The sequence below is a fragment of the Microtus oregoni genome, unplaced genomic scaffold (assembly GCF_018167655.1).
Source record: "Microtus oregoni isolate MIOR12 unplaced genomic scaffold, Mior012 000010F_ref0000083, whole genome shotgun sequence".
In the NCBI taxonomy this organism is placed as follows: Eukaryota; Metazoa; Chordata; class Mammalia; order Rodentia; family Cricetidae; genus Microtus; species Microtus oregoni.
Window position 1 is genome coordinate 18534241 of NW_024543069.1, and position 13364 is coordinate 18547604.

The 13364-nt window shown below is 40.0% G+C and overlaps 1 protein-coding gene across 1 annotated transcript; it reads right to left on the bottom strand.

Moving 5' to 3' along the window:
• Positions 1–3784: 3784 nt before the first annotated feature.
• On the bottom strand, positions 3785–10836 carry Sucnr1 (succinate receptor 1). Its single transcript, XM_041658884.1, has 2 exons — positions 10806–10836; positions 3785–4735 (listed from the first exon to the last, which is right to left on the bottom strand). Exons 1-2 carry the CDS (start codon positions 10806–10808, stop codon positions 3785–3787), a joined length of 954 nt encoding a protein of 317 aa, XP_041514818.1. The 5' UTR covers positions 10809–10836.
• Positions 10837–13364: the final 2528 nt, after the last annotated feature.

The window sequence follows — 13364 nt, forward strand, 5'->3', positions numbered from 1 at the left end:
TTTCCTCTGCCCCCTCCATCTACTCCTCCTATGTAATTTCTTAGAAAGGGGACTACCTCTCATGGGTTTCAGTGTCGAGGACCAGCCTCAACAAAAATGCTTCTTACAGGGTAGGGGTGTGGGAATTGAAGAAATTTAAGTAAAGACTATGAACACCATAAAAATAATAAGACAGAAAACAGAGAGAGTATTGGGAGGGCATTCCAGTGATTGAAATCCTGAAATTTCCATGTTTATTTTTTTCACTTTTATACCCAACATAAATGGGGGAGAAGGTAACAAAAGACTTTCTTAACATGATACATAGGATAACTCAGACAGTCAACTCTGAGACAGCAAATCATTAGCATTCTGTTGTCTAAGCAGCTAAGGCGCTCTAAGTCACGTCTGCTGAAGAAGGCCCTTCCCTGGGTGACCTCATAGTTACATAGAAGGAGCAGAAGTACATTTATTTGCATATCCTGACCATCCCTCAGGATGACATTGCGCTATCTTAATTTCAAAGGAGCCAGACAACCACTTCCTGAGATAGCAGGTGCAATTATGCCTTCACTGTCCGAGCTGGGCCTGCATTTTCCGACCTCCACATTTCAGAAAAGCCTGGCATATCCAGCTGTTATAAGATCAAGCACCTCCCCCTGAATTCAGGCTGGGCAAGGCAATCTTGGAAATAGGTTCCCAGGAGCCAGTCAAAGCACCAGGGACATCCCTGCTCCTATTGCTGGGAGTTCCAAATATAGGCCAAGCTACCCAACCATCACATATATGCAGAGGACCTAGGTCGGTTCCAGGCAGGCTCCCTTGTAGTTGTCTCAGATTCTGTGAGTTCCCATGAGCCACGCCTGGCACACGTTAAAGTCCCGCCTGAGTGCAGCGCCATCATTTGGATTAAATATTTAGGATGAATTCTGACCACTAATACGTCTTTCCCTCTAAGGCTCTGAAAAGGAAGTTTCTCACAGAAAGCCAAACTAAAGAAAAAGAAGAGAACGTCTGGTTTGTTACTAATCACCAAGGTTTAGAAAGTGAACTGAACCCTAACACCACAGCAGGGTTTCTATACGAATTTTCACCTGTGAATCTCATCCGAGACGTCACCTGGGAAACCTTGGGTGTGGATTGCTTCCAGATCTCAGTTCAGTGAACCAGAGCGAATGATGAGCGCGCATTCACAAGTGTCAAACCATGCTCTAAGGACAGAGGAAGTTCTGATGGTGTGGACAGGATTAAATATTTCTGTTTTCTGAAAAGAGTTATTTTGTATTTTGTTTTCTATTAAAATGTATTTAGTTTCCAAAAAAAAAAGAAAAGAAAAAGAAAAGAAACAGAAGAAAGACCGTCTCAGGATGGTAGGCAGGTCTAAGTAAAAATTTCTTTGTCTTTATGGATGTGCATGATTTGCCTTATTGTTCCTGACCCGATGCACTCAATACTCAGCAGCTCATATTCCTTACTGCGTGATGGAATATGCCTCTGGCTAATGACATTTGACAGGGGTGGGGACTGAGAAGGGAACGTGCTCCATTCCACTACCAGTGTCGCTGACGTGACTGGACTTCATCTTCATGCGGTCTTAGACTGCGGTCCCATCATTCCTGTGTTTTGTCCGCACGCCTGTCTCAGTTTCTTTCCTTACCTCCCTATGGCCATGAGTAGGACAGTATTTTAAACATTTCTCCTCAAACAGTAAGAATCTGAGAGATGAAGAAATTTCAAATCCCTTTGGATTTCAGGCAACAATTTCTTTTATGGGTACCCTTGCCTTTCTATCTTAAAAAAAAAAATCCTTTGGTAAGATATTGGGGCAGGTAAGTAGGTTTGATACAAATAACAAATTTACTTTTCCTGGGTATGCCTATGCTGAAGAGATGGGAGGTGATCAGGAGGTCAGATATTGGTCTTCAATAGTGTGCGTGTTAGGATCTACGGCAGGGACTCATGAAGGTTGGGGACACGTTCTGCCAGGCCAGTGGTGGGAAAAGCAGATGTTGGTTTTTGTTGAAAGTAATTGCAGAAGTTGGTTTCAAAACTTATATAAGGGGAAAAAAACAAGCAACTTGAATAGACACATACTCTAGAAACAAAAGATGGGCACGATGGAGTATGACCATGAGATTTTTTTTCTCCCTTCTTATAAATCTGACTGGGAATTCGAGCTAGTAAAGGATTTAGAGTTATCTTTTACTTTTAAGCCTATTCCCTTCTAGGGGGAAGTGATTCAGCTAATGGTTTAACGAGTAAAATTTAGTCACATTTCTTATGAAAAAAAACATGTTTGTGAAATCTGAGGACTGTGAGAAACTATGTGAAGAGTTCAGGAGTGAAGACATAAGCCTAAGGGAGCATAAACCCAAGAAGAGAGGACGCGCTCTCTGACTGACATTTCTGTTCTTTGCAAAATAACCCTCAGACATTTCGCATGGGCGCACGGGCGCAGGGCTACGTTCAAGGAAACTACCCAATGAACATGGAATGGATAGTTCCTTGCCACTTGTTTGCTAGGTTCTGAAATTAATCATTTGGTTTTCTTTGATAGATGTATTTATTGAGTATGTGCGTGCCTGCTTGTTTGTATGTGAAGCAAGTGCAGGTGGGTGTGCTCAAGGAACACAGAATGTGGCATCGGCTCCCACGGAGCTGGAGTTACAGGGAGCTGGGAGCTGCTCAGTGTTGGGTGTTGGGAACTGAACTGAAACCTCTGCAAGAGCAGCAAGTGCTCTTCATGCTATGCTCCGGCCCCAATAATGTGCTTTAAAGTTCTTTGCTTCAGGACGATGGAAGTGGAGGGGACTTTTACTATATTTCTGTGTTTTGGACATCAAAAATTCCAGACAGCATGCTTGTCAAAGAAACAGTGAACTCATCTTGGTGTGCTTTATTTTGCTGTGAGTTTCCAACATATGTAGAGTTCTATAATGGTGGAATTTCTGAATCTGTTCATCACATGTGTCTTCAATATTTGAGTAAATTTACTATGGACTTTCATCATGGACAAATTTCGTGAGAGCCAAATTAGAACATACCTATCGTTGAACATTTTACATCCCACTAACCTAAACTAAGATCCTTATTTGCTACAGCCCATCTAAAAGAAAAGGATTGGTTCATTAATGATAAATTACAGTTCATGATCAGTACAGAAAAACTAATTATATTGCTTTACTAAGCTTTGCTGTTATTTACATTTTTCAAGAAAATAACTTCTAAAAATAACAGTTAATGGTGTATATTGAGTTCTATTTATTTTTCACATAATGTTTTCATATTGCAAGAATAAAAATAGCAGAGAATACTTCCTAAACATGTTTATCACCTGGCCAATTATGCAATGAATGCAGCATGATTATCTATCTATCTATCTATCTATCTATCTATCATCTATCTATCTATCATCTATCTATCTATCATCTATCTATCTATCTATCTATCTATCATCTTTTATTCCTTTTACACTGATAGAAAAGTTCTTAAAAGTTCCAAGGTTTTGGCTCTTAAGTGCCCAAGCATTGACACCATTAGTTCACCTTCTTCAGTTCTTAGGTGATGGTATCAATACTTTTTGATGCATATTTTCCCATATTTTGAGCACAACCCGAAAGAAGGACAGATAGTTGCTCCTCTGGTATATATGTACCTATTCAACCAGACTAGTTGGGTGTCCAGGCACAGTTTTTCTACTTCAGCATTGTGTGTGGCAGGGAGCTAAACCCTCGAGACTGTGGTTTACTTGGTGCTTACTCAGCTGCAGAGCAATTTGGCTGAGTGAAGACTGGCACCCAGCAGCTCATGACCTGAAGGACGTAAGAGACTTGAAGTACTGTCTCAGCTTATTAATCAGCATCTCTCTGAAGTGGTCTCCCATGAGAAAGTAGAAGATGGGGTTGATGGCACTGTTCAGAAAAGCCAGAGGCCGGGTCACAATGTATAAGGAGTTGATGACTTCCTTCGAACATCCCTCTGGCCAGCTATCCAGGCGCGAGGCGATCCTCACATTGCGCATGATATGGTAGGGTGTGAAGAGTACAGAGAAGATGGCCACCGCCAGGACCACCAGGCGCAGAGGCTTGTCCAGGGGCACGGCAGTCACCTGTTGCTGGCTCCTCCTCTTTAGGAAGACTACCATCTTGTAATAGAAGAAGCACATCACAGCGAGAGGAATGAGGAAGCCCAACAAAGTCAGGCACAGGCTGTAAATGAGACTGTACTTAGGAGTTCCAGAGCTTGCATAGTCTCTGCAGCTGGTGTCCTTGTCCGTCCCTTCTGAGTTAATGAAAGGGAATATGGGTAGGACTTCTAAGGTCACCAGGACCCAGACAGCTAAAGAGATTAAAACGGCAAACTCCTTCTTTTGCAGAATGTGTTCTCGGAAAGGGTGCTTCATGAGCAGGTATCTATCGATGCTGATAAAAGTGAGAAACAGGATGCTGGTGTACAGGTTGGCATGAAGCACATAGCGGTTGCCTATGCAGAGAACATCTCCATAGATCCAGTTCTCATTGGCGTAGCTCCTTATCAGCATGGGAAGCGTGCACAAGAAAGCAAAGTCGGAGATGGAGAGGTTAAAGAGATACACGTTGCTGCTGTTCCAGTTCTTCAGGCAGAAGAGGTAGCCGAACACCACTGTGACGTTCCCGAGCATCCCGACAACGAACTCAATCCCGTAAAATGTGGAGAGGTAGTACTTTTTCAAGATGCTCTCTGCAGCCAGCCAGTTCTGACAAGATGTATTCTGTGACTAAAGCAGAAAGGAAATATAAGATTCAGCACTAGACTGTGTCCAAGGACAAATGGTGGAAGAGTAATTGAACAATCTAACACTTAACTGTGGAGAGCTGATGATGAATACATACATTAGTCATGTATGATGAGGTATGCCTTTAATACCAGGGCTGGGAAAGCAGAGGCAAGCAGATCTTTGTGAGTTCCAGGACAACCTAGTCTACATAGTGAATTTCAGACTAGCCAAGGCTATGCAGTGAGACCCTGTCTCAAAAAAAAAAAAACACATGTTTATAGACATTAGCACATTGTATACAAACACATACATTACATGAGCACGTGACTATATTATTTCATCAAGGCTTCATTGAGCATCTTCAAACTGCATCCTTATCACTGGGTGTGATAGCAAAGAAGAAAGCAGAGTGGCTAATGACAGGCAATGGATGATTTCCTAGGAAGAAGCAGGGAAAAATACACAGGATGCTGTGTTAGAGATATGAATTAAAGCAGGTAATAATTAAAATGTTAGAAGAAGAAAAATGACTCCTGAAGTTTGTTCTCTCACCTCCACACATATACTTGCTCATGTACACATGTGCACGCTCAAGCACAACTGTGCACACACATAGATAGATAGATAGATAGATAGATAGATAGATAGATAGATAAAAATCGTAAGTACAATGAAAATGTGAGCAAGTTTGAGGATGGAGTGTCACTCACTGTCTGGAAATAAGAACCAGATCTTTACCTAAAGAAGAGTTGTTTCCAGACAGAGGAGCAACATGTGCCAGAGCTCAGCATGGAAATAAAAAGTGGGCTTAAAAACAGGAAAGCAACCAAATAAGCAATGAGAGGACTCCAGCTCATCTTTGTATCTTCAGGGCCAGACACAGATTCTTATACATTCTGCTGAGTAAAACTGAATTGAGCTCTAACCCAGGAAAGGGAATAGGGTTGTTGGATACTGTTGTCTTTTTAAATAGTTTTTAGCTGGTTGTACATAGTAAACAATTTTTCTTATTTTATTGAACTTAGAACAGATTACTTAGTCCACCTTAAAATATAGTGTCTTAAGATTTAAAACAGGATACTGAAAACCTTAGAAATAATAATGATGGCCACAATGTCTTGAAAGCTAACAGTGTAACCAGGCACTGTGTTCACCTCTTTCCAAGGATGGCTTCATTTAATATTAATAAAAATATGAAGTAGGGGATGGTAGTAGAACCATCTGAGACACGATTCCACTGAAGTGGAGATGCTTCAGTATTGCCCTATTTTAGTCAATTCCAGTGGCTAGACCAGTATATCTTGTGATGGGCATTCTAGAAATAATAGAACTATTTTACTTCCTCACACAGTTAGGGAAGTAAGACGAAAGTGCAAGCAGATTCACTGTCTGGGGGCGAGTCACGCTATTCTCCCGGCAAGGGCAAGAGCACATCAGATCCCTTCGTCCTCTGTTACAAAGCCATGATCTGCATCAGGAGGACAAAGTCCTCTGCATTCACAGAAGCTCTACCGTTCCCTACAATTAGGTCCCAGCATCCAAATTTTGAGAACACCATATCCAGACTTAGTCCTCGCAGAGACCACCTTCCTAACGTTTCTAGTTTCATGTCTGATGCTGAAATAAAATGCCCTGACAAAAAGTCACTTAGGGAGAGTTTATTGTAGCTCACAGTTCCAGTTCCCAGTCCATCAAGGCGTGGAAGCCTTCTAACGACATCACATTCGCAGACAAGAGTAGAGTGAAATGAACGCATGCGTACTCATTGTCTCAGCTGGATTTCTCCACATATTTTACAGCTCAAGCATTTGTTTAAGAAATGGTACTGACCATGGTGGGCTGGGTTTCCAGCATCACTTAAATAGGACAATCTCCCACAAACACGCCCACAGATAATATAGACAGTCTCTCATTGAGAATCTGTGTCAGGTAACTCTAGGTCATGTCACATTGGCTTTTAAAAGTAACCACCACACCAACTAATAAAACATAGTAGTAAGACTCTCTGAATACGAATTCAAACTTCAAATATTTTGATAACTTGTCTTCATTCTCTGGCAATAAGGCTACATCGGAGTTAGAATATTGCAAAGACTTGAATCATCTGAAAGTATGTAGAGACTTTAAAATATTGGATCCTAATTATTTCTAATAGAAAAAACAAGTTTGAAAATAAAATTAGTTACAGTGAAAGAATTATTTCATTACAAATACAAATACCCTGACCTATTTCAGCGAAGCTTTCTATGAGAAAGATACACAGAAAATATATCTACTTTTGTCAAATTTAGATTTCATTGAAGTTGGTTTCTGGTATTTTGGCAGGTTTTATTTGTGAAATTCCATCCCAAGTTTGTAGATAACTTCAGTATTTTACCGTTGCTCTTATGAGGTGTGTCTACATGCATGTGGATGCGTGCATCTGTGTTCACACAGGTATTTGTACATGTGGAAACCAGAGGATGGCATATATTTCTTCACTCACCACTTGACTGTTCAAGTCATGCTTTCTCTCTGCACTGGAAGCTCGCCAGTCAACTACGACAATTGTTTAAATAGCATCAGGGATCCTCTTGTCTCTGCCTCTCCAAACTTGGGATTGTCCATGCCCTCTCCCCCCCCCCCCCCCGTTTAACATGGGCACTGGGCATTCACTTCAGGCCTTCATGCTTACACATCGCTGTCTGATGCTCCCACAAACAGCCGGAGAGCTCAGCCTTGTGTTTTCACTTTTAATTCCTTTGTAGAGAATGGAAGCCCTTATTACGTTTCTCAATTTCATGTTTCTTTCAGTTTCCAGACTTCTTTCCAGCTACTCCATCCTGCTCACCACAACCATCAGACAGCTGCCTTTACCCCTGAGCTCACCGAGATGGAGAGGGGAAAATCAGTCATCTCTAGGCATGAGCTCCTGATGTTATTGAATCCCAAGTGATCACTGCTGAGCATGTGTGTCTACAAGCAGCACTAGATGGGCTTAATGGTGGGTTGTATATACATGTACATTATGTACGTATGTATTTATTAAATATGTGTCTCTCTGTGTATATGCATGCCTGTCTGTAACAAAAGTTACAGAAAATTTTGAGGAGTAGAAGAACACAGGAGAAGTTAGATGGGAGGAAGACAAAGGAGGAAATGATGTAAATATAGTACTTGTGTGAAATTTTCAAAAACATAAACAAGTAAAAAAAGGTAGAGGGGGACATGGGTTTCTGAAAAAACTAACATGCATAGCTCCTTAGATGGCAAACACTTCTCACTGTTAGACCCATTGCGGTAGCTCTCAGTGCCATTAGTGTGGATGCCTTTTTCTCCTTGACTTCTAGAACACTACAGACTCTTCTTCCTTTTCTTTATCTGACAATATTTTTTTTTGTCCCTAATCCTTGTTTGTCTTGACTTCAATACTGGAGATCTCCAAGACTCAGTTTGTGATCTTTAGGTCATGTGGGAAATACTGAAGCATTGGTACATACATTAAATGAAAATTAAGACAAAGGAAAGTTTCCTTCAAGCTAGGGAACCCATTTATTTTATTCTGAATTTCCTCTTTCTCTCTCTCTGATTATACCGGATGCCATTTACGCTGAGGAAGTGCCACAGGTTTGTGTAATTTGTATGGATCACAAAATGAAATGGAAAATGTATTCACGAAGACATACGCAACTAGATGCCCGGCTGCCAGGAGCTACCAGTCTGCAGTCAGGAGCCAAGGTGAAGTGATGGAGAATTGTGTTTTCTAGTAATCCAGAGAGCCTGGAGACTGAGGGTTTAGTAAAAACAGAGAATTCCAGGGCCAGCTAAAGAAAATAAATGGCTAAATTAATTGATGACTTTCATTTATACCTTTGTATAGCTTCTCCTAGAGCAAATCTTGCTTTAAGAACAAACACCCTTCACTACAACATCCTAACTTTGAAAGTGTTTATTTTCAGGTTGACTGTGTGGTTTTGGATAAGCAGTTGCTCTTTCCAGGATAAAACTATTGCTCCCACTCTCTGCATTCCTTAGTTGGCTGTAGTTCCTTGTTGGGGTTGAGACCTCGTGGTCTTTCCCCCACCTACTTCAGCATGTTTATTGTTGTTGTCTTTGTTCAGCTCAGTTTGGGCAGTCATGTTGGTGCGATTTGTGTTTGCAGCTTCTGTCATTACTAGGAGACACAGTCTCACAGGAAGCTCCCTGATCTTACAACCTTACAGTCTTCCTGCCCCTCTTCCACAATTTCCTCTTAGAAATTTTTTGTTTTGAAAGAAAAAAACTCCTTTGTTACAGGAGGTGTTTTGTAAATAACGTTATATGGACTGAATAGATTGTATTTGTGTGTATATATGCATGTACATATTTATATGCATGTAACAGCAATTAATGAATAAAAGAGGCCATGAATTTGAAAGAGAGTACAAAAGCAAAAAACAAACAAGCAAACCAAAAAAAATAAAGGACAATTATAATCTAAAATATATATATATATATATTCTAAAGGATATATAAAGGATAATTATAATCTAAAGGATAATTATAATCTAAAGTATATATATATATATTCTAAAGGATATATAAAGGATAATTATAATCTAAAGGACAAGAAATAATTAAACAAAAACAAAAAGTATGTGGATAAAGTGTGAATTAATTGTGTAATACAGTGAATACAAATAGCAAAAAGTCAGGGAAATTTTGAAACAAATCAGTTCTAGTATTTTTATAGCCCTTTCCACATGCACAGCACTAGCAGGTATGGTTTTCTAGAGATAGGCTGTGCAATACATGTAAGTTGCTTTAACTTCATGAGGACACACTATTTTGAGAACATTGTGTTCAAAATTCAGTGCTGTGTCTATTGGAGAGTGTTTTTCTTACCACATAATTATATAAATTATGGAAGTAATGTGTGTTCATTTAAGCAAAACTCCCAATGCAAGGGGGCATTTCCCGTGGAGTATTACTCGCCTCTCTCCCATTTCCCGGAAGCCATCCTGTTTTTAGGCGATGGGCGTGCTGACTAACATGTTGTTGCTTCTCAGGGTGAACTATTGGCACAGCATTTTCTTTAAGAAACACATTGACCACTGACGTGCAATCGCTAGTTCCTAGCCCCCACGCGTAACGTCTGCTAGAGCTAATAAGCCACAAACAGAGTGCACTCAAATGAGAAAATTGCTAACACTCACTTTTATTTTGAAACGATAGAAAATTCATTATAAAATCAGTACTCTTAAATGTGAAAATAATGTGTGTTCTTTACTAGAAGTTTTGAAATTTGACATTAATAAAAATCCCCTTATTCTAATAAAGATGTTATTCTATATCCTTGATCATTACAGAGAGCCTAACAGAAATTAAAATTTCAGCTGACCCTGGAAAGTTGCATCGTCAGGAAGACATTACAACAAGCTACTTTCATTACTAAACAACGCAAATGGAACTGTCTTTGTATGTATAAAAACACAAGCATTTGTTACTTATTAATTGCTTTACTTTTCTATATTCCACAAATAACACCAAAGCATTAAAAATTCTAGTTTGTATCAAGTAGTCACATTTTTCATTAGATTGTTAGAGAATAGATTATACAGTTTAGAATGTTCTGGTGAGTAACATTCCAAAGCAATTGCTTCTGCAACCCACCATTTTCTTTAGTATATCTTACTCTTATATATACTCATTTTGCTACAGTAAACACAAAATTTAAAGTTTGTAATGATTATATTTTTCTTTAAATTTACATTGTAAATTATTTTTCATGATAAAAGATTGCTCCCCCTTTCTGTAAATACTTGTATTTATTCAAATCTTTGTAATTATTTTTTGAGACATTATCAAATACAGCAGACCTCTTAAAGTAAAATAGATGTAGTATTTAGCCATTAAATCAGTGCATTTAAAGTCATAGAAAGTAGATGCGACAGTCAGACGGGACAGTCTTGTCCCTTTGCTTCTTCACCTTTGCTTAAGAGCAGTTCCCTGAGCACCCTTCAGGTCACAGGCCACTTTGAAAAGTAGCCCTCACCAGAAAGCCTGCCCTCCCTTAGTGTGTTGGGGAGGCAGAGGCTGTAGAGTCCCTTACCATTCTGCTGACGGCCTCTCTCTTGACAGAAACCCTGCCAGGAGCTGGAGACAGCTTCTGACCCAGTGCTGTGTCGCTAGACATGGCCAGGGCAGTCTGATTTGCATATCATGCAGCCAAGATTAATAATTCAAAAGGCAGGGGTAATTTATTCAGATAAATCCCCAAGTCATGCAGAGGAACTCTGGAAGAGTCAAGACACACAGCAGATGATTCATTTTGCAGGAAACACTTTTTAACAAAGACATTTTGAGAACCCTCTAATTGAAATTATTGTATACAGTCCCAAAGCAGCCAAGACACATTCTTTCTTACCATGTGTATGCACACATTTAAGTAGTAAGGAACAGCAAACACTTTATGTTTAGTATATAGCTGATTTCATTTTTTTCCTTGTTTTTTTCACATTTTTGGTGACTTCTGTATTAAGCATACAGTAACTAAACTACTTTGTAGAAATCCTAAGGGAACTATAAAATAAATCCTTGGAAGGCATCTGAACATTCACCCTGCCAGTGTTAGAGGCTGTTAGAACTGTAGATCCTATCCATTTTATTTTCGGTGCTTAAGTTCAGGAGACATAAAAAAGTACATCAGATGGCTAGGGATTAAGGAGAGAGGCACTATCTAAAATGACAATCTCAAGAGATGACAGTGGACACATCCCAGTAGGTCCCTTGAATAGCACCCAGAAGAGCCAAACTACCATTTCAGACAGGAAACACACCTGGTCTTTTCTCGGGCTACATCAGTTTTATATTCAAGTAAACACATGGTTTGCTTGACCCGAATCATAGGGATTACACTGAGGAGGTCGCTAAGGTCTGAGAAATAATCACAGGCATTTGTTACTTACCGAGGGAAAAGGCTGGGGATTACTTTTGGGTACAGTTTTCAGAAACAGAATGCATTGGAGTAGCCAGTTAGGCCGGTTCGTTTTAGATATCTCTTCTGTGGACTCCTCCAAGCTAAAAAGGCACAAAAATTTCATAGTTTTGACCACCGTTATGAAGTGGGCAAGGTGATTCCCTCTTTGTGGGTGCCTGGAGTCCCCAGAGCTTCCTGTTTCTTTGCCCTATTTCCTGATAGCGCGAAAAAGTGGTTGGTACTTCTCATTTATTTCACAGGACTGCAACCAGAGTGCTCTGCCGTCCTGCCACATGCCTCGTGGCCTCAGGATCCCTCCGCTGGCAACCGGGCAGACATGATAAGCAGACTGAGCACTACTGTTCTTTTCATACCGTGCTCCCTTACTCAGAATCACAGGGCACAGGTACAGAGGCAGAGGGTAGACTGAGACTGAGTCAGTCCAGGCTTGTTGTCCTGTTGCTGGGCCAGACTTCCCACTCTTGAGTCAACATGGTGTGGCTACATACTTGTTCTAAATTTTTATTAATTTTAAAACAAGGGGCCAAATATTTCCTCGGCACTGGATCTGCCAATTCATTTGTCATTTCTGCCAGGAGAGCACACATCTTTCAGGAAATGAGTTCTGTTCAGCATATAATATTTCAGAGGACAAAACTTCTGGGTTTTGCTTTCTTTGTTTAGAGAAACCTCACACACGGAATCAGGGATTCTCTTTCAGTTTTCTTGTCTGTAAAGTAGGGGCACTTGTGACAAACCCAGGGAGCATACATGTCTACATAGAAGTATGTATATTATACTGTAGACTACTGGAGGTTAGCTCTGTCCTGTTGACCAGCATTGTGTGCAATGCGTACTTGCTAGAGATTAATTATTAAAGAAATGTTTGGTGAATTAAACTTCCTTCTGCATGGCAGCTTTGGTTCAATGCTATCAGTTTGGGCACAGGCATACTAATTTTAAATGCCCTCCTAAGAGCCAGCAAGTGGAAAAGGTGACTGAATCTTTGCATTTTACTGGCTATGTAAGCTGTGAAACATGCTTGCCTAAGCTGACTTTCTTGTTCAGAAGGGGCCAGTAACTCTATTCCATAGAACTCCTAATGCCCACAGTCCAACACAAAATAAAGTTCCCAAGGCCAGTTAGTAAGTCAGGCACGCACAAGAAGTCAACAAACAAGATCAAACTCACCCATCAGGAAAGACAAGAGAAAGAAATCCGGAGAGAAAAGAGAAACGAAATGTCATTTTGATCCAATATAATGATTCCCAGTGTCTTTACTGTGGTCTTTAGGGTATTTTCTCCATGTACCATTTCTTTTATATTCACAAGAATGTGGTTCAGAGCAAACTATGAATGCTCAGCTTCTCAGCTGAAGGAACTGAGGCCCAAGTAAACTTACACGCATGGTCCTCATCACACAGCTGATGAATGACTGGGCCAGACCTTCAGGGCTTGTCTTTTCTCTTCAAGCTGAGCATTTAACTTTTTTTTCTGGCTCTCCTAGGAAAGAAAAAACTGCTTGGTCAAAATGTAAAATTAGCACTATTTTTTTTTACCATAACTATGGCAATTTTATATGATTTTTCTCTAATAAAGTAAAATTCAAATAATGTTAAAGTTAGCAATTATTTATAAGATTCGATTTTTTTCATCAAATTTAATAATTAGACTTTCCATCTAAAAACCAGA